The sequence below is a fragment of the Dysidea avara genome, chromosome 12, assembly GCF_963678975.1.
Source record: "Dysidea avara chromosome 12, odDysAvar1.4, whole genome shotgun sequence".
NCBI lineage: Eukaryota > Metazoa > Porifera > Demospongiae > Dictyoceratida > Dysideidae > Dysidea > Dysidea avara.
This window is the reverse complement of record NC_089283.1, coordinates 21,499,920-21,519,279: the sequence shown is the minus strand read 5'-3', so window position 1 is coordinate 21,519,279 and position 19,360 is coordinate 21,499,920. Positions and strand designations below refer to the sequence as shown.

The window sequence follows — 19,360 nt, the reverse complement described above, 5'->3', positions numbered from 1 at the left end:
AACAAAACATACAGTACTGTAATATTGTTATGTCTATAAATATGCAGTATTTACTCAAAGTGACATGCTTGGTATTTACAATGCACTCAATATTTTTGTATGACCTTTAAACACTCTAATAGAACATACACCACCTGTTATTTCTTTCTGCAGACTATTCAATCATGCACAAGCTGTTAGGGTACAGGTATCCAACACTATCAAGTTGTTGTCTAATGAGTTACAGTGGCTCAGCAAAATCAGAGTGAGACTGTGTGGCTATAATTGTGGTACTGTTTACTGTTAGCAAGAGTTCATAATATATATACTACGGAGAGTATCCTACTCTCATATACCCCTGTAGAAAGGTGTATCGTGAAGTTATGACGTAACGACAAGATATTGTGGTTTGTGACGTACAGGAAGCCGTAAAAGTGCAAGAATTGTTAGCACCGTTTCTCACTTGCGACGCTCAGGATAGCCATATTCGCGAATGGCCTAGTAAGAAACACCTATGAAGCGGTCTTAACCCATGAAGGAACGATTGTAGTTGGGTGAGAAATGCTTAGAGCTGGAGTTAATTTGGTTGCTAGCGACGTTGGTAGGCACGCGTTCAATCGATACTGTGTTCAACTAATGACATCATTAATTATACAAAGAAAAACGGGCGAACTCAGAAGTGTTACGTCATAACTTCACGATACGCCTTTCTACAGGGGTATATGAGAGTAGGATACTCTCCTTAGTATATATATTATGAGCTCTTGCTGTTAGATAGAAGCTCAGGTGCTAGTAAAAGTATATGTGTGTGTGTGTGTGTGTGTGTGTGTGTGTGTGTGTGTGTTACTGTTTAACCATAATAGACCTTGTTTCTAAAGGCAAAAGTTTGAAAAGAAATTTCCTAGCTATGCTATAAAATTAGTAATTGTACAGTAGGTGTTTGTATGGATGATCAAACAAGGTTATACTATTCAAATTTTCTTGAATATGTGTGATTGGTGTAATGCATTGATTTCTCACCAATTTTTATATCAGGCACATGTCCACAGCCAAGGTGGGAATGCACCTGGTTCCTGTTTCCTGTTTTTGTTTTAAAAATGTGTGTACGTGTTATTCCTATGTTTATCCGTACACGCCCACGTGAGTAAAACCATTGAATGGTAAATGTGAGAAATAAAGACTACCTGGATCTTGTGTTTCACTTCTCCACAGGTAAGGTTTGGTTTGGTTCTTGGGTGGTTTCTTTTAGCTGCTTAGAAGTACAGGTGTAGCGACTCTCTACAGGTGTTGTGACCTTCTTATTAGGATTTACAGGTATTTAATGACTGAAAGATAACAAAGCAAAACCTTGGGCTATCAGGAATAATGTAGTGGAAAGGGCTGATGTTTCCAGTCCATTAGGTCCATATATTGCGTGTTATCCATAGTTCCGAATTGTGCTTCCTAAGTAGTACATAGCAACATATTAATGAAACACATTGGTGTCTTATTTGTAAGAAGTAGCAGAGAAGAATTGTCCTGTACTATATACATGTATGTTTGCCAAATAAGCTGTTACAGGTTTGGTGACGTCTCTTCTTACAGGAGGATGCTTTATCCACTGGGACGGTGTCAGTTGAAGGTCCCTTGTTGGAGGGTCACATGAACTTTGCAGTAGAACTGTTGACCTACCACAAGGCAGACCACAAGTATTACATTGGCAGCAAACCAGGAGGAATGCAGCTGATTGAGGTGAGCTAAGGGGAAGGGCTGAAATATGTGGGTGTGCCTACACAAGTAGCAGAAGAACATTATATTGATCGCTGGCTTGTATACAATGATTTAGCAGGATTATTCCAAGTTAAGACCAAAATTCTTCTGAGCCATATCTTGTGTCATGATGCCACCACTTGTAGAGACAAACGTAAACTAAAATATATTAAAGTTACAGTAATCTTAAACAAAACTAAATACCACAATCAATTATCATTCCTGCTACTATAAGTTTGACCAGTGTGGTGCTGTTGTGTATCCATACAAATATCACCCATGATGTTTAAAGAATTTTTGGCAGGTTTCCTTATAATACAAAGGAAACTAGTGCTCTGAATGAGTGCTTATAAAGCAGTATGTGTGTAGTGTGTGTGTATGTCCCTCTCGTCTCTGACACCTTGGGACCAAGAGGTTTTGGTTAATATACAGTGCATACAATGTTTTCTTTTACAAGAGACCGCGATGTTTTGACTTTACTACAGAGTTCTGTTAGTAGTTTAACTAGAAAAGTTCTGCTGTAGCTGCTTATGTATTTCACTGGCAAATTACTCTAATAGAACAGTCAGCTAAGCTGTAGGTGTTGTTAAATGTATCTGAATTTTTTGTTGCAGAAATTGGTTCATGACTTCTTATTTCCTGCATCAAAACTTGTTGTAGAATCAAGAACAAAAAATTGTGAGTTAACCATTACACCACATAAATGTTCAAGTTATCATGTGTTCTTCCTCACTGCTGTTGTAGCATTTGATTATGAAGAGAAGTCATCTATCGCTCCAATCTGTAATAGTATTGACAGCACAGCAGCAGCATTTAAACTGCTCACAGCTCTGTGTAATGGATGTGTGGAGAACCTTAAGACGCTTTATGGTCTATTACACAGTCTCTTCTATACTGGTATGTGTGTGCGCACACATGCGTGTGTGTGTGTGTGTGTGTGTGTGTGTGTGTGTAGTGAAATGTGTTCTACTCTGGTCACCTTTAGGGTAGAAATTTAGTGAATGGTTTATATACTAGTGGCTGGTAGGTCAGTTTACAGTGGCTGGTTTAGACAGGTGACCAGTGACCTTATTATCGTTGTTATATTAGCGTAAGTGACCGATTATCGAACAAGGTTTATACTTTACTTCATAAATATCTCCAGGAAAGTGAATCAACCTCAAATTTTTACCATGAGGTAGCGCCTTTCTCGTAGAATACCTCACATAAGTTTGAGCAATAGTATCTGATTAGTGTCCGTGTTATGAGTGGATTTCTGCATTCCATATAATACGAATTATCAAACAGCGGTACCTATTATCAAACGTCCATTAATTTCTGTTGATAAATTATCAAACGTTTTGCACCTTTTCTACTCTGGTGACCTCCATGCAGCCTACACACTCTTGATTATTATATCAATGTGTTAACTGAAGTACCATGATACTGTAACTGAAGTATAGTTTTGATACAAGCATGTACTTGTGAGTTACAATGGTGAATTGTTCAGTGTTAAATGCGTACAGTAAAAAATCAGCATATTATGAACAATAGCACAGTCTTATCATCCTTGTTTACAACAATCTCTTCTGTACGGTCTTTGTGGATACATCTTTCACTCAGGAAAGTGATAAACAGCAGCCAATTCTGCCGCCAAAGTCATGCTCGATTTGTAGATCTTTCATGGCGATTCCTGTGTTCTTTTTCTTCATTTCTTTGTTAGTGGTGATGAGTATCAAGACTGTCGTGATGTCCACACATAAACTCTAAAGGATGGAAAGCTCATTCTCCATATAAACACCTTACGATTGTGCGGAATAGTATTGTAAACTTCCAAATACGTTATGTGATGTTAATGTTCAATAATAGGTTTCACTTATGCTACACAAGTCCAAGGCAGAGCCAGGGACGAGTATAATACCAACATAGCAGGTGTCAATGATATAATGCATATTTATTGTCGCAAAATTTGAAACAGTTGACTGGTTCTAAATAAGACTTGTGCCAAATTCGATTTTTTGAAATTTACTCTAAGAAATTTATTTATGTATTTTGCCAAATGTATTGTACTGGTTTCCCAGCCCCAGTTTTAGTAGAGCTATTTGTTATCACTGTGTTGCTTGTCGTTTAATAGGTGAAGATGCTCCGATAGTGGAATGGGAGTATTTTCCTCATGTTGGGTCACGACCTAACAGAGGATTTGTTGGTCTAAAGAATGCTGGAGCAACTTGTTACATGAACTCAGTACTACAACAGGTGTGGTGATATTTTGCTGCATCATGAGTGTATGAATTTGTGTAATAACGTCCAACAAGAAACTTTGACCAAATAGAAAATTGATAAATTCGATGAATTAATGAGTTAATGTGAACAAGTCAAAGTTGCTATAACAGAGTGGTCCTTTTTTCATAGGACTTATTATTGTTTAGTCCCTGTGTACATGTGCTCATTTCTGTACTACAGAGAATGCTTAAAGTTCCACTTCCATTTTCATGTAGCTACTTTATTAGGTTGAGTTCTATAGACATACTCTATTCTCTACTGTCTATTGTAGAGTAGATTTTTTGCCATTCAGAAATGGCTAATATGTAATAGTACATGTAGTTGTACTGATCAATTCCACATGTATACACTGCTTCTGTGTCTGTGTGTTATTTATATCATTTACAAATTGTTCTTAACTCTCTCTCAATGATGGCCACAGCTCTACATGATACCAGATATACGGAGAGGTGTTCTTTGTGTGGAGAAAGCTGCGGAGTGTTTGGAGGAGTTTGAAAAAGAAGCCGTGTTGGCTGCTAAACAACAAGAAGAAAAGAACAAGGAAGTAAGTCATGAGAATTCTCTGTACATACTGTATTTATAAAGTTGCCATACAAATTGTAAGTGGTTCTATGAAAATTTATATTGAAATTCATTCCCACAATCATTTCTGTAATGTGGCACTATATAACAAATGAGGTCATCTTCATGATATGTTCTCTGAATTCTCCCAAGAAAGAACCTTTGAAACTAACACAAACACAATGTAGAGAGTTTATAATAGAGCCCATTGTTTATAGTGTAGGGTCTGAGAAAAATGTGGCTGTATATTATTACTTGAACTACTGCTGCACATGTGTATGGAAAATACAGCACGATGGGGTGGGGGGGGGTGTTGAGAGACCAATACAAGACTACAAGATTATGCAAAGCCAAGTTGTGTATTTAGTCTTGAGCCCCCCCAAGTGATGTATTTTTCACACAATCCTACTTTATTGTTGTACTTTCTGAGTTGTCTTGTTTGGAGCACATTCATCTTGAATGCTTAAACCACTTTACTTTTCACCCATCAGACTATCAGCGAGTATTTTTGCTGTAGATTTCTGTGGTATAATCAACATGTCAAGTCATCAAATTATTGCTCTTTTGTCTTGTTCTAACTAATGCCCAATATTTCAGAACAACAAGCCGGTGGACACTGTGGACGATGATCCACCATTAGAGGTCACCAGTCCAAGACAACCTGACCAGCGGAAGGACACGAACAAGAAGGTGTTAACACAACTGCAGGCCATATTTGGACATTTGTTGCAAGGGCGTGTTCAATTTCACATCCCAAAAGGTTTATGGAGAGACTTCAGGTACTGCATGAGAGTATGAATGTGTTGATGGTTGAAAAGTGTTAATGAAGGCAAAAATGTCAACTTTTAGTTGAATCAAAATAAATTCACCAAGCTACTTTATTTGCTTTTTAATATGAAACGTAACACTTTCACACCTCAGATCAAAGGAATTCCAGAGGATACATTTTCCATGTATACCTCAACACAGGGAGACATTTCAATGTACACCGGTGTACATTGAAATGTATCCCGGGAAAGTGGTTGCACTTCTAAAAGAGCAAGCCACTTTCATCAAAGCAAGTATAGTGGATGAGGTAGTGGTACCACCCTCTGTTTGTTTCATACAAGCTCAGACCGAAATCGATTGTGGGAATAAATCAATGCTCACGTGATGATTACCACAAATTGAAACGTTGCCAGAAGCAGCAGTCAAATGGAGGCGTTTTGGTATCCTTGCCGTTCTACAAGTTGGAAAATGTTACTTAAAGGTGAGAACTAGTCTTACAGTGCATTCCCAAGCGTTTTGGCATGCGGACATTCCCACATTACGGACAACAGAGTTAACCACTCTATAACGAAGCGTATCCCTTTAGGTCTTTAGTATACGTTGTGATTAGTCTTTAAACAACGTGAAAGCATTAAAACACTTGTAGCTTCCCCGAAATTTGCCCTACTTGACTTTCCGCGATATCCGTAGGACTCGTCCGTTTATTATAACAATCGTAGCTACAACGTTACTTGCTGCCTAACCATAATCGAATCTTTAAGGCATGTATATATAACGAATCCAATGATTCCACTCGTATCAGCATTAAGACTATCAGCCTTAACAGAAGTGTTACATATTAGCTGTAACATGGGCACTTGTGATTTTGCCAGAAATGTATGTCCACAGTGCTCGGGCTGTGCCCTCGGACTTTGGGCATACATTTCTGGCAAATCACTTGTGCCCATGTTACAACTATAAAATAGACTTCTGACAGCTAACATTCCAAGTTTTAATTGAAGTTGGCTGGTGACACAGTGATCTATTTCAACAGCATGCTCTTGTTCTGTGAAACACTTAACTTACTGTTGTTCCTATGCTACCAGGTTGTGGGGAGAACCAGTTAACCTGAGGGAACAACATGATGCGTTTGAGTTCTTCAACTGTTTAGTGGATGCTGTTGATGAGGGATTGAAGACTCATGAAGAGAGGCCAGTGATTGCTAGAATACTTGGTGGTACCTTTGCTGATCAGAAGATTTGTAAGGGCTGTCCACACAGGTGTGCGTGCAGTGTGTGTGTGCGTGCGTGTGTGTGCATGGTGTGCATGCGTGTGCTGTGCTGTGCTGTGCTTATGTTCCAGTTTACATTCGGTTGCATATTATCTATCTTTACATCTACAGATATTCAAGGGAAGAACCCTTCACAGCACTCAATGTTGATGTAAGACACCATGACAACCTCTATGAGTCACTGGATGCCTTTGTCAAGGGAGACTTGTTAGAAGGTGCCAATGCCTACCATTGTGAAAAATGTGACAAAAAGGTAGGTGATACAGGCATCCTGTGCTTTTGTTTAGTTTGTAAAATTATATCAGCTTCATGTGCCATCACAGAGTGAGGATAACTCTATTATGGTTGTATTCCTGTGTGTCATGTTCTGTTGTTGTCTTTCAAAGTAGTAGTCTGCTATTATTTTTGTGTTGTTCTATTGTACAGATTGATACGGTGAAGAGATTGTGTATAAAGAAACTACCACAGATACTAGTGATCCAGTTGAAGAGATTTGACTATGATTGGGAGAGGTGTGTACTGGAATGTGTTAACAGTATTTAAATGGTGTTGTGTACGTGTGTTTGTATGTGTGTAGGGAGTGTGCAGTAAAGTTTAACGATTATTTTGAGTTCCCTCGAGAAGTTGACATGTCACCATACACAGCTGCTACATTAGCCAAAGTGGAAGGTAATAAATTGTTTTATTGCATCAGCTAGTACTGTATTTCCAGTTCTGATATTATGAACTTTTGTAACATTTATGTGACTAGCTGTGGTGTCTTATTTCAGGTGAAGTCATTCCCAGTAATACTGATAGTTCCCCAGAGGGACAGGAGAAAACTGACAAGGAGAAAGTTGAAGAAGAAGATACTAACAAAAGTGATGATGACACTTGCTACAGACTGAGAGGGATTGTGGTACACAGTGGTCAAGCCAGTGGAGGCCATTACTACTCCTTCATCAGTTACAGGTAACCTGTGTAGTGTGTGTGTGCTTGTGCGTGTGTGTGTGAACTGATTTTGTTTCCTAGACCTCCAAATAGCTCAACCCCACGATGGTACAAGTTTGATGATAATGAAGTGGCTGAGTGTAAGATGGATAATGATGAGGTACCTCAATAGTTGTCAAGGTGTTTTCATTGTTACTAATGTACATTAATTAGGAGCTAAAGGCTCAGTGTTTTGGTGGTGAGTACACAGGAGAAGTGTATGATCATGTGATGCGAAGGTGTGTCCATCAGTGTGTATATACTGATCCAAATTTATCCTGTACCAATCTATTAGAACACAATATCGACGACAGAAAAGATGGTGGAGTGCTTATCTCTTATTTTATGAACGTATAGGCAAAGACACAGCAGAAGTTGTAGGTAAGTGCTGTACAAGATGTTACATATCTCATATTGTAAGTTGCTAGGTATTAGCTACTTCTGTTGTACTTTAATGGCAGTCTGTGTATTTTTATGACAAGTGCATGCTAAGCCTTTACCATCACCTTGCTTACCATTGTAGTGGCTGAAGAGCCAGAGTATTCTGTACCATGCCCGATAAGGAAAGCAGTACAGAAACAGAACTTGGAATTCCTGCATCACAAAGCTCACTTCAATCTGCCATACTTCCAGTTCATCAAACAACTACTCAATGTCAATGCACAATGTCTACACCAGTGTATGGAGCAGAACAAGAAACTAACTGTAAGATATTTGTTGTCATACACTGTACTGTAACGGAAACCACCGTGTTCTCAATTACATTTTATTAAAGGAATTTCCATTGCCAAAATTATGCAAGATAAATATGTAGTACTATTTGGAAAACTTTTAATTTGACTACTTTTGAAAGGTGATGCAGTATGGAGGTCTCACTATATTTCAGAGTATTTGTTAGTTTGAGAGAATCCTTGAGTTATGTATTTGATAGATGTACACCTTTTGGGCTGTAGAGACTTTTATTGTCTTAATCATCTATATATGTAGGAGGAGTGTGAAGAAATTGCTCTACTCTGTGTCAAACTAGGTACTGAATTTCTATTTAGTGTTGGTCTGCGTACTAAGAAACCGCTTCGGTAAGAGAACCATTTGTTGTAGCTTATGTATAACTTGACTGTTTTCTTTGTTGTCTCTATAGTGGACCAGCCAATGAATGGTACGACACGTTCCATCCTTACTTCAACTATAGCCAGACCATCAGACAATGGTTTGCTCAAAATGTACTCCTAAGACATCCTGAGAGAATACCACAATATTTATTGGAGTGTCCCAGTACTGAGGTGAGCTGTGTTACCATAAGTAGTAGTAATTATTTATCTCCTAATATGGTGAAATTAGCATAATTTATCAGCTTTGTTTAACACAGGGCTTCTAATTGAGTTGTTTAATTTGTTAGTATTAGCTTCTGTTTGTGATTTTGAGATTTTTATTTGTCTATCTCTTATCTATCTCTTATTTTCAGGTACGGAATATGTTTTCCAAGTTATTGGTGTACCTGTGTCAAGTCTCCAATGATGATGGGCCATACCCAATAATTGGACCAGAAAGTGTAGAAACAAAAAGTGAGAGAACTCACCACATGCTACACTGAGTTATTAGCACATGTGTCTTACATTAGGTGGTACCAAATACCTAAGTCAGACGATCCTAGAAATTTTATTATCACTGTTGAAGAAGGAGGTACCAGAACATGGCCGCCACTTGCAGCAATACTTCCATGTGTTCTTATCTTATGCAATGAAAGGAGCCAGAGAAGTTAGTATTACGGTGGAACCAGGACACCTCTGGACCATGTTGAAGTGTCCTTATTAGTGATACAGGGTATATCCTGTTCACAGAACACTATTATTACACCACTATTCTGGGACCGTGCTGAGTAACCTTATGAAAAATAGGCATCATTGATTTCTAGTTGTGTGTACACTAATACAAAAGGGACTATGGGAAAGTGCCCTGATCATTGAGGTGTCCTTATTACAGGTCCCTCCATTATCCGGCCCATTGATTAACTGTTATTCAAGTGGTAGAAATGACTGTTCTATTAGAGTATTTTGTCTATGAGATGCATAATTGAATAGTGCTCTCTATATAAAATTAATGGTGTTCATTTATCAATTTTCTGAACACACTTAGGGTTAGAGATTCTGCTCAGGGCCCTATAAAATAGAGGGACCACTGTAGCGAGGTGTCCAGATTTCAGGGATCTAAATGCAAGTGTCCTGATTACTAAGATATTCACATTTCAGGGTTTCCTTTTTGAGGAATTTTACTGTGTAATCTAATGAAGTTATTGATGGTTTTATTCATTTATTATTACAGAAACAACAGTTACTACAACTTGGTGTTCCTAGTAGTTTTATAGCATTATGTCTGGATGAGGGTCCAGGGAATCCAGTTCGTTCACCTTATGTTGACTACACAAAGTTGTATGCCGTCGTGAGCATATTGATAAGATGTTATGACCTCTCAGTTAAACAACAAAGCTCCATAGAGGTTGGTTGTCAGTGATTAGTGGCCACTGGTGTTTAGGACTCTGTTTGTCCTCTACAGGGAGCTAAACTGAAGCCTAATCCTATAGCTGATGTTGAGGTACAAGTTCCCCTAACCAATGACATCAACCAGTGGATATTTGAGAGAACAGGGTGAGTTATAGTAAATGACACGTGTATCTACTATACTGTATAATCGATCTTTATTGCATTGTTTTCCTTCCTACACTTTTGCAAACTAATTATAGTAAAAAATTTAATGCAAATTCTCCAAAGATTTTGGTTTACCAGGAAACATTGGTCAGAAATTCATGGTTCTAAGGTGTATTTTATAAAGAAGTGTCTTGTACAGTAGAGAAATATCCAAGCTCCAATGGTCTCAGGCAATGGTAAAGTGTTCAGATTACTAAAGCCCATGTTGAAATACTCTAATAGAACATACACCTGTACTCAAAATACTCTAATAGAGCAGTCATTTCAGATAAACAAAGGCTACGGATAAATGAGGGTTGACTTAATAGCAATCAAATTATAGGTTTTTTCACAGGCAATTTAATCGGTTCTCAAGTTATATCAAGAAAGTGATTGATGATAACAATCAAGCGGAGGGAACTGCCATGTTGTTAAAGGTTTGTGATTCTGTCTACTTTGTTGTAGAGCTGTTAACCTTTTCTTCTTCAGCATTGCTGTTGGGAGAACTATCCATTCTCTGTCATCATACTCAGTGAGCTAATGCAGCAGGTAATGCTTTGAAATGTATTTCTAATATGTACTAGTGCTAGTTTGAAATTCTTGATTCTGAATCTTCATATTATTGACTTATTTCTAATTTCATATTTTATGTTATGGTCAATTTTAGATTGCCACAATGCAAACATTTGATTTGCGTCCAATTTTTGATCTATTACGAAACTTGTTATTCCTTGATGACTCATGGCAGCATGCAAGGTTTAATGCATTACTCAAAGGTATGTATCATATTAAAATGATGCAAACATGAGCATCACATCTTACAGGAGTACCCAACACAGTTGATGGGATAATGGACATTATTCAACAAGCTAAACAACGTCACCAAAAGAGAGCTTACTTGTGCATTAAATTATTAGTGAACATCTTCCACACGTAAGTAGATAAGGAGGTTGATATGCCATCAGAGAATGTTATGCCTTAGAAGTGTATTTTCTGTGTTTCCTGAATTATTATTAAAGCCTTTGTACCACACTGTGCTGTACTCCAACAAAAGCTCCTCAGGGTGCTCAACATAGGCTGTGAACAGTATCAGAGTCTATTAACCAACTGTTACTACCATCCATTGTGTATTGTACAGGTCTCAGTTAGCAGTACAGATAGTATATGAAGATGCTAGACTGAAGAAGGCATGGAAGTATGCCCTCTTGTGGTTGAATGGTGAACTAGAAAGGGTAAGTGTTAACATGTGTAGTATATACTTACAGGCTAGTTGGTACTCTTCCACTAGAAACCTTATGCCTCTACTACATACTCTTATGCTAACTGGTCACCACCAGCTCAGAGTAATGAAGTGTCTAATGGGTAAGAGGTGTTGTGTTGATTCCTTTGGTGTAATGTTTTGTGCTGTCTTGCAGATACTACCTGGAGAGATCTAACAGTGCTAAAATTACACTAAAAAGAGCTGTAGAAATATTCCCTATAGAAGTAAGTTGAACCTGTTTAAAGCAGTCACGTACAGTTAAACCTTGGCTGTCCAGTCTCATATCTCAGAAATGTCTATTACTAAGAAATGCATACTATACTGTATCTGCTACAGTGATCAAATTAAAATGTGGTCAGTGTTGTTATTGCTACTTTATGGTCACTCCCCTGGGCTGTAATAATGTACTATCTCCTAGCAACTGTAGCTATTAATAGAATAAACTAACCACCTTGCAGGTAAACAGCTATTTGTCTCTAATTCAAATTCATTATTGTATCAATTGACTTTCCCAAGGAGAGATTGCACTTAGGGGACCAAGATATGGTCTCAGTAATGGTGGCCTTATCAATGAGCCTATGATATCCACCATAGCCAAATTGTACATTGCTAATCCAGAGGAGGGCGGAAGCATTTATAATTTATTTAATCCAGAAATTTTAACATCGCTTAAACACTTCCACCCTTGTCTGTTGCTAGCCTTAAGAGTAGTTTTACAGAATGTCATATTGTCTACAGGAGGCACAAGATGAAGACAGTGATGTTACTATTATTCCTGGAGGTGATCCAGATGCTGGGATGCCGGCCCCAGAAGCAGAAATTCATGGCATCGACCGCACCAGAGCCCCAGAACACCAAGTATCACAAGACACCAGTATCTCAGAGAGCCTGGATCACATCGATGAAGAAGCTGAGATTGATGATGATAGCAGCAATTTTGACAGTCAACATTTTTCAAAACCAGCTGACTCAGATTAGGAGTTAACAGACTACAATTAATGATGATAATTATAGGGAGCGATATGTGTTATGAAATAAGACTATTATATTGTACATCAATAATTACTGTGTATAAGTTAGAATTTTATTATTTTGTTAACAATATATTACACAGCAAAAATTTCTGTGATTTTGTTTATCTAGCTGTGGTGTGGTTACTACTCAGCAATGATTATTCACTGAATTTCCAACAGGAAGCATGGTTGAACTTGCCAGTTATTTTTATTGCTACCTAATGGTACCAAGAGTTAATAATATTATTAACTCTTGATGGTACTGATACTTGCTGTACATGCAGGATTATAGTTGCTTTGCAATACAACCAGGAACTTGCAAGTGCTGATGAAGGTACCTTTCAACACTTATAATTATAGCTGTATTCTGGTACAACAGAATGGAGAAGAACCAGGGACTATGTAGTACTATAGTGCTCAAAATTTATCATGCTGAATACACAAACTAGCTACATCACTTTCTAAATTGACTAATAACTTATTTGTGATCAAAAAGTAAAGGATACTGTTGCTATGAAAAAAGTTATTATATAGTCAAGTAGTTGTTGAGTCTTATGCCAGCAGAAGGCTGGTGACTATACTAATTATAAAAAAGTGAAAATACTTCTGAAGTATGCATTCTAAGGCCATTAAATTTTTATGTGTCATAGTTAGCCTAAACTATGCACTCTGTGGCTCACCATTCATTAAAATCTGTAACTAAGAATTGCATGCTATTATATAATATGTAAATTATGCTCAAAATTTTGCCCAAAATGCTTTCAGGAATTTCTTACCTATTATGCTCTTCAGTTTCCTCCATTATGCTTGCATTATGCTCCCAGGTTAGCAACATTTCTTACCATAATCTTGGAACATTTTAATGAGTTAAATCGTCAAGTAACACTCTGAAACATTGAGGTCCTCTGCCCTTCTCTTGCTCCCATTTTAATTAACACTTATCGTACTGATGCTTTTTTGTTTACTGGAGGTCGTACCATCTTTTCTAGTGAAGGGACTACCCAGGGTGATCCTCTTGGTATGGCTATGTACACTATCGGTACTTTGCCCTTGATTTCTCGTCTTACTGGTCTAGTAAAGCAGTGCTGGTATACTGATGACTCTGCTGCTGGTGGCAAGCTTTCCAAGCTTAAGCAGTGGTGGGACTTGTTATCTTCCGTAGGGCCCCGTTATGGCTATTTTCCAAATGCTACTAAAACTATCTTGATAGTCAAGGAAACTGTTTTAACTGATGCTAGAACAATTTTTGGAGACTGTGACATTCAGGTTACTGCTGAAGGACACCGTTATCTGGGAGGTGTAATTGGCACTCCTATACCTTTGAACAGCTATTTTTGAGACGTAAAGTGGATGGCTGGATTGATGATCTTAAGACCTTGAGCCTCTTTGCCGAAACACAACCTCAAGCTTCCTATGCTGCTTTTTGTCATGGTCTCTCTTTCCGATGGAACTATTTTTTTTCGTGTTTCTTCTTGTTCTACAGACCTTTTCCTTCCTCTTGAACATTTTGTTAAATCTGTTTTCCTTCCTAGTCTATTGGGTCGAACTGTCCCTGGTGATGTTGAGAGAAAGCTATTTGCCTTGCCTGTGCGGCTAGGAGGCCTTGGTGTGTTTGATCCTTCAATTGTTGTGTCACAGCAGCGTTCCTGCTCTGTAGAAGTAAATGCTGGTCTCGTTGGCTTGATTATCTCTCAGGTACATCAACTAGGTGACTGTCTTGATGCACAGGTTCACTTGTGATCCAAGTATCACTCTAGGAGCCATCAAGAGCAACTTCAATCTGCCAATCACTTGTTCCATGAACTTCCTCCTAGCATGCGTTCCTCAGTCATGTTGGCTCAAGAGAAGGGTGCATCGAATTGGCTCTCTTGTCTTCCATTGAAGTCGCATAATTTTGTGCTTCATAAAACTGCTTTTCGTGATGCAATTGCGCTTCGCTATCATTGGCTACCATCTGCCTGCCCTACTTCCTGTGTCTGTGGTCACTCTTTTACCATAGAACATGCTCTGTCTTGCCCAAAGGGTGGGTTTCCTTCTCTGAGACATAATGAAGTGCGTGATCTAACTGCCAATTTACTTTCCGAGGTCTGTAACAATGTTGTCACTGAACCCCACCTTCAGCCTCTTTCTGGTGAGACCCTTCAATACAAAACAGCTAATCGTGATGATAACGCAAGGCTTGACATTGCAGCTAATGGTTTTGGGGAGGATGATTTGAGAGGTCATACTTTGATGTCAGAATTTTTAACCCTAGTGCACCCTCAAATCAACCCCTACACTCTGCATACCGACGTCATGACAAGGAAAAGAGACGTGAATACCAACAACGGGTTCATGAAGTAGAGAATGCCTCATTTACTCCCTTAATTTTTACTACTACTGGTGGAAAGGGGGGATGCTGCTACTCAGTTTTATAAGAGATTGGCCAACCTTTTGAGTGCAAAGCGCAGTCTTTCTTATGGAATAGTGATGGGATGGCTGAGATGTAAATTGAGCTTCTCTTTGTTGAGGTCTGCAATTATGTGCATTCGCGGTGCCAGGTCCAGTTTGCACTGTCCCATTGCTGAGGCACCGATTGCTGTGCAGGTCGCTGAGGCCCATATGTAAGATAATTTGTTTTTGTTTATTATGTACTGTTTTATCTTATCACTTATGTCATTAATTTGTTTCTCATAAAAAAAAAAAAAAAGGAACATTTTAATCAGCGAAATGAGCGAATGCTCTATTAGTATTTCACTACAAAGTGACTGTTCTATTAGAGAGTATCGATCTAAGGAGCTATGTACGTATGCACTTGAGTGCTCTATTGCAGTTTGCATTTTCCACTGACTGCTCTATTAGGGAGTATCGATCTATTTTCAAGGAATTAAGCTCCATAGTTTGAACTATCCACTAATATCTTGACCAATATGCTAGCATAGCACTCCAGCCTATTACGCTTTTTTATTATGCTGGCATAATTGGTGCAGGCCTATTATACTCTTCCCATTATGCTCCTAATTAACAACATTTCTTACAAAAATCTTGGAACTTTTAATCAGTGAATACTCTATTAGAGTGTTTCATTACAAAGTGACTGTTCTATTAGAGAGTATCAATCTGAGGAGCTATGTACAATACTTTCCACTGACTGCTCTATTAGGGAGTAGCCATCGATCTATTTTCAATCTATTTTATAAAATATTCATCTAATATTCTGGCATGGCACTCCATGAGCCTATTATACTTTTCATTATGCTGGAATATTTGACGCAGGCCTATATTATGTAATAGCAAGAGTAAATAATGGAAGAGAGAGTATCCAACTGCCATATACTGCATCAAAAATGAGCACTCAAGTAGAGAAGCCATCCTGTAGTACTGTCAAAGTAAGTGTTGAATAAAGTAATAAATACCTTCTAGCTCAGACTATTTGACTTCAAATCATGCCTGGACACTTCAAACAGTCTGAGCTAGCAAGTGTTTATTACTTCATTCAACACTTTCTTTGAAAGCACTACAGGATGGCTTCTCTACTTGACCTGCTCATTTTTGATGCAGTATATGGCAGTTGGATACTCTCTCTTACATTATGAACTCTTGGTAATAGTAAATGACTTAAATACAAGTAATGGTTGTTATTGGTAGTAGTGCTATGCAGTTTAGTGGGTAGAGGGGGAAGTCACTACAGAGCATTCATGGTCACTCCCCTGGGTTGTAAAAATGCATTATCACCTAGCAACCATGTGGTAGTTATTATTAGTAGAATAAACAAGCCACCAAACAGGTAAACAGCGATCTTTAGGCTCCCTCCTTGTGCTTTCATCTAAACCAAAAGTCAATATAGTTACTACAAGCCATGCACATGACTAATTTGGCTGTCTGAACAATGGAGGTGGCTGATAATAGAGATCTGGAGGTTCCACTGTAATAAACCAGCTAGTCAGATGTATGTAGCTATGAAAATTTCTGAGATATGGATGGTACTGCATGTGGAATTCAAAAATCCCGTATCATAAAACCACACTTTTATAATTCTTTATGGAATATGCAAATTCTCAATGGACATGAAATCAACAGTAGTATATGTACCAGACCATCCGGATAAGAGAGGTTACACTTTAGTTAGCTGAATGCTCTATTAGAGCATTTCGATTTATGATCACTATCTTCAAAACCCATTTCTGATATTGAGGTGGGGCTTCAGCTCCTTATAAGCTATATGTGTAAGAGGTGATAGAAAATCAATACAATTAAAGGTAAAAATTTGCATTATGTACCAAATTTAGGTAGTGAGACATAGCAGTGGGTATGTGGGAATCTGAAACAAAATTATGGCCTAACTAGGTGTAAGATAATTTAAACTAGCCTATATACTTTTGAGCAATGGTCAAAAAACTAAGCCTTAAAATTAACCAGCTGATTGTTTTATTAGGGTGTATCAACATTATTTTTCTGACTGCTCTATTAAAGTATCTTGAAATTATCAGATAAGAGCATTGCTATTATTCTAATGTTTACTCGATCTGTTCACTATTAATTTTACTTTCTTCAGGTGTGTGCATTTCAATTAAAAATCTAGAAATATACTAGCATATGCTTTAGCTAGCCTATTTTGTGCAAAATTAAGCTGGTATAATTGGCACAAACTTAACTTATAAGTGGGTGAAAGGCCATAATCTCAAGCTTAAATTTTTGCTGTCTAATTTTCGGTGGTCTGGTGGAGTGCCCCACTTGTACACCTCCAGGGGGGACTTGCTAGGTTACACAGTTTTAGTGTCTGAATTTGGTTTGAATACACATTCATGCAGATCCTATACACTACAAGTAGCTATTGAAATGATAAAAGTGTTGAAACATTAAAATTACTTATTGAAGAATTTATATTTTCATCAGTAGAATTTGAATCCACCTTCCACTTGCAACTCACACTTGCAGGTTATACATACAGAGCCACATGTGTACATGTTGCACTAGCTATTACGTTTAAATTGTGGATGCACATAATGTGCATAGCAAAAAATTTAAAATGTGTAACCACAACTTGTAGTCTAATATATTGTAGTACTGTATAGTATAAACACCTGCCAAAATGCTATCATTAAAAATCATCAAATAACTATTCTATGCACTTTTGCAAAACAGTTGTAGTTAGTGAACTAATTCTAATAGCTAGGACAGTGTCCTGGGCAGGACTAGCTTTGTGCCAGATACGTACTCTTCAACAGAAATTCTTAGTGTTCTGGAGGTAAGCCAAGTGGTAATTCATTTGTAAATGTTACCATAAAAGGTGGCCTTATTGGTTGGCAACTGTGTTGAATGCTTTAGAGAAAAATCTATATAACAACACTAACTTGAGAATCCATTGCTTTTAAGATGTTGTCAACAAGTAGTATTAGTCGGGTGTTGTAGGTTTGAAGTCATATTTATGATATTGATGGCATGCAAATGAAATAATATGTGTTCTATTACTTTATAGTAAAATTTTAATTGCGTGGCTGAGTAGCATTGTGCATAGTGATGGCAAACTTGGTAATAATCAAAGTCCATAATACCATGTTCAAGCCTCATGTGATTATTACATGATGCAAATCTCAGGGAAACCATACCAAGGTGTTACTTTTTTGTATCAAGAATTCCCATAGAAGAACATATTTATAGGAATCATAAAATTTTGAAGCTGTTACACTACTGTAAGAGGGATGTGCATGAAGAGTTACGCATGTTTGTTACAGAAACAAGTAACAATGGAACAGTCTCTGCAGTTACAGAAAGTTTCTACACTCTGTTTATTGTTTCAAAACAGTACACAGTGTACGGAGACTGCAATCACAACAAGGGAGGTCATCTACACCTGCAACTATACTAATTTCTACTTCAGTCATATATATATACAACCTGTCAATAATACTATAGCCATGACTGAAAATGTCCAGCAGGAGCAGACAGATGAACCCATTGCTTTATTTCTACAATTCCTACTCAAATGTAAAATTGCTAATTTTTCTTTACACTTGATTGTTCGCTTTTAATAAGATAGTTAACTGAATGCATACCACATCAAAGGAAAGAGCAGCGCTATTATAAAAGTAATTGCATGAATGGATGCACACCCTGACTATCAATTAAAGTGGCTTTGTTTTCAGCCCATTATAAGAGAAGAACATGCACCTCAGCAATCAGTCCAGTAGAGAATTATCATTATCTTTACAGTGACCAACACTGAAGGTCTGACAGCAACTTGTACTGCAGTCTTTGAGTTAAAATGGTAGGATAGACTAATAGAAAAGTATGTTACAATGATTCATATCACATATCCCTCTACTTAGTTGTTTATGTCATATCACAATGACTACAAATTTATTTTCAGCTAATAAACACTAACTACTGACTGGATGCAGGGCTGAATTATATACACATGTATATTATGTGCGACTGGATTTTGGAAACATGATCCAAATCGCACAGTAGAAGTTTTGAGATAAATGGTTTAAAGAACCCAAGTCAGCATAACTTGCCAAGGATAGCAAGCACGTGTATGAATTTTAAACAAAAGATGCATCAATCTATTACCATTCAGACCACTTCCAGTACTTGTAGCTGCTTGTAGAGTTTCCTGCCAAATAAGATAGAAAGTCTGAGCAGTTGGACAAGCGAAGTAGTATCACGAGTGCTCACAAAGGGGTCGAGGGTGGGAGGTGGCGGGGTGGGCAAGAGATAGACTTTAAAATGGACACTGACCACAATTAGAGTCCAAACACGAGATTACAGGGCTGTGCTGACTTCTTAGTGGCTGACGTGTAGCAAAATCAACAGAAAAAATGTCTGGCCAACATTATCAGGCCATCCACCAGTAAACCACTGATTC

At 37.8% G+C, this 19,360-nt stretch overlaps 1 protein-coding gene across 1 annotated transcript in view; it reads left to right on the top strand.

Moving 5' to 3' along the window:
• The window catches only part of LOC136240376 (ubiquitin carboxyl-terminal hydrolase 9X-like), a 32,941-nt gene extending 20,312 nt beyond the window's left edge, over positions 1–12,629 (top strand). The window contains exons 36-65 of the mRNA XM_066031337.1: positions 154–244; positions 1,564–1,710; positions 2,343–2,406; positions 2,473–2,625; positions 3,842–3,963; positions 4,412–4,534; positions 5,149–5,330; positions 6,405–6,578; positions 6,701–6,842; positions 7,016–7,101; positions 7,167–7,258; positions 7,360–7,540; positions 7,601–7,679; positions 7,733–7,797; positions 7,854–7,939; positions 8,082–8,263; positions 8,546–8,634; positions 8,697–8,838; positions 9,021–9,120; positions 9,177–9,313; positions 9,878–10,051; positions 10,109–10,200; positions 10,595–10,676; positions 10,729–10,788; positions 10,907–11,015; positions 11,064–11,172; positions 11,378–11,471; positions 11,528–11,601; positions 11,655–11,724; positions 12,239–12,629. Coding sequence (XP_065887409.1) covers positions 154–244; positions 1,564–1,710; positions 2,343–2,406; positions 2,473–2,625; positions 3,842–3,963; positions 4,412–4,534; positions 5,149–5,330; positions 6,405–6,578; positions 6,701–6,842; positions 7,016–7,101; positions 7,167–7,258; positions 7,360–7,540; positions 7,601–7,679; positions 7,733–7,797; positions 7,854–7,939; positions 8,082–8,263; positions 8,546–8,634; positions 8,697–8,838; positions 9,021–9,120; positions 9,177–9,313; positions 9,878–10,051; positions 10,109–10,200; positions 10,595–10,676; positions 10,729–10,788; positions 10,907–11,015; positions 11,064–11,172; positions 11,378–11,471; positions 11,528–11,601; positions 11,655–11,724; positions 12,239–12,478 — 3,541 coding nt within the window. The 3' untranslated portion in view covers positions 12,479–12,629. The remainder of the gene's footprint in view (positions 1–153; positions 245–1,563; positions 1,711–2,342; positions 2,407–2,472; positions 2,626–3,841; positions 3,964–4,411; positions 4,535–5,148; positions 5,331–6,404; positions 6,579–6,700; positions 6,843–7,015; positions 7,102–7,166; positions 7,259–7,359; positions 7,541–7,600; positions 7,680–7,732; positions 7,798–7,853; positions 7,940–8,081; positions 8,264–8,545; positions 8,635–8,696; positions 8,839–9,020; positions 9,121–9,176; positions 9,314–9,877; positions 10,052–10,108; positions 10,201–10,594; positions 10,677–10,728; positions 10,789–10,906; positions 11,016–11,063; positions 11,173–11,377; positions 11,472–11,527; positions 11,602–11,654; positions 11,725–12,238) is intronic.
• Positions 12,630–19,360: the final 6,731 nt, after the last annotated feature.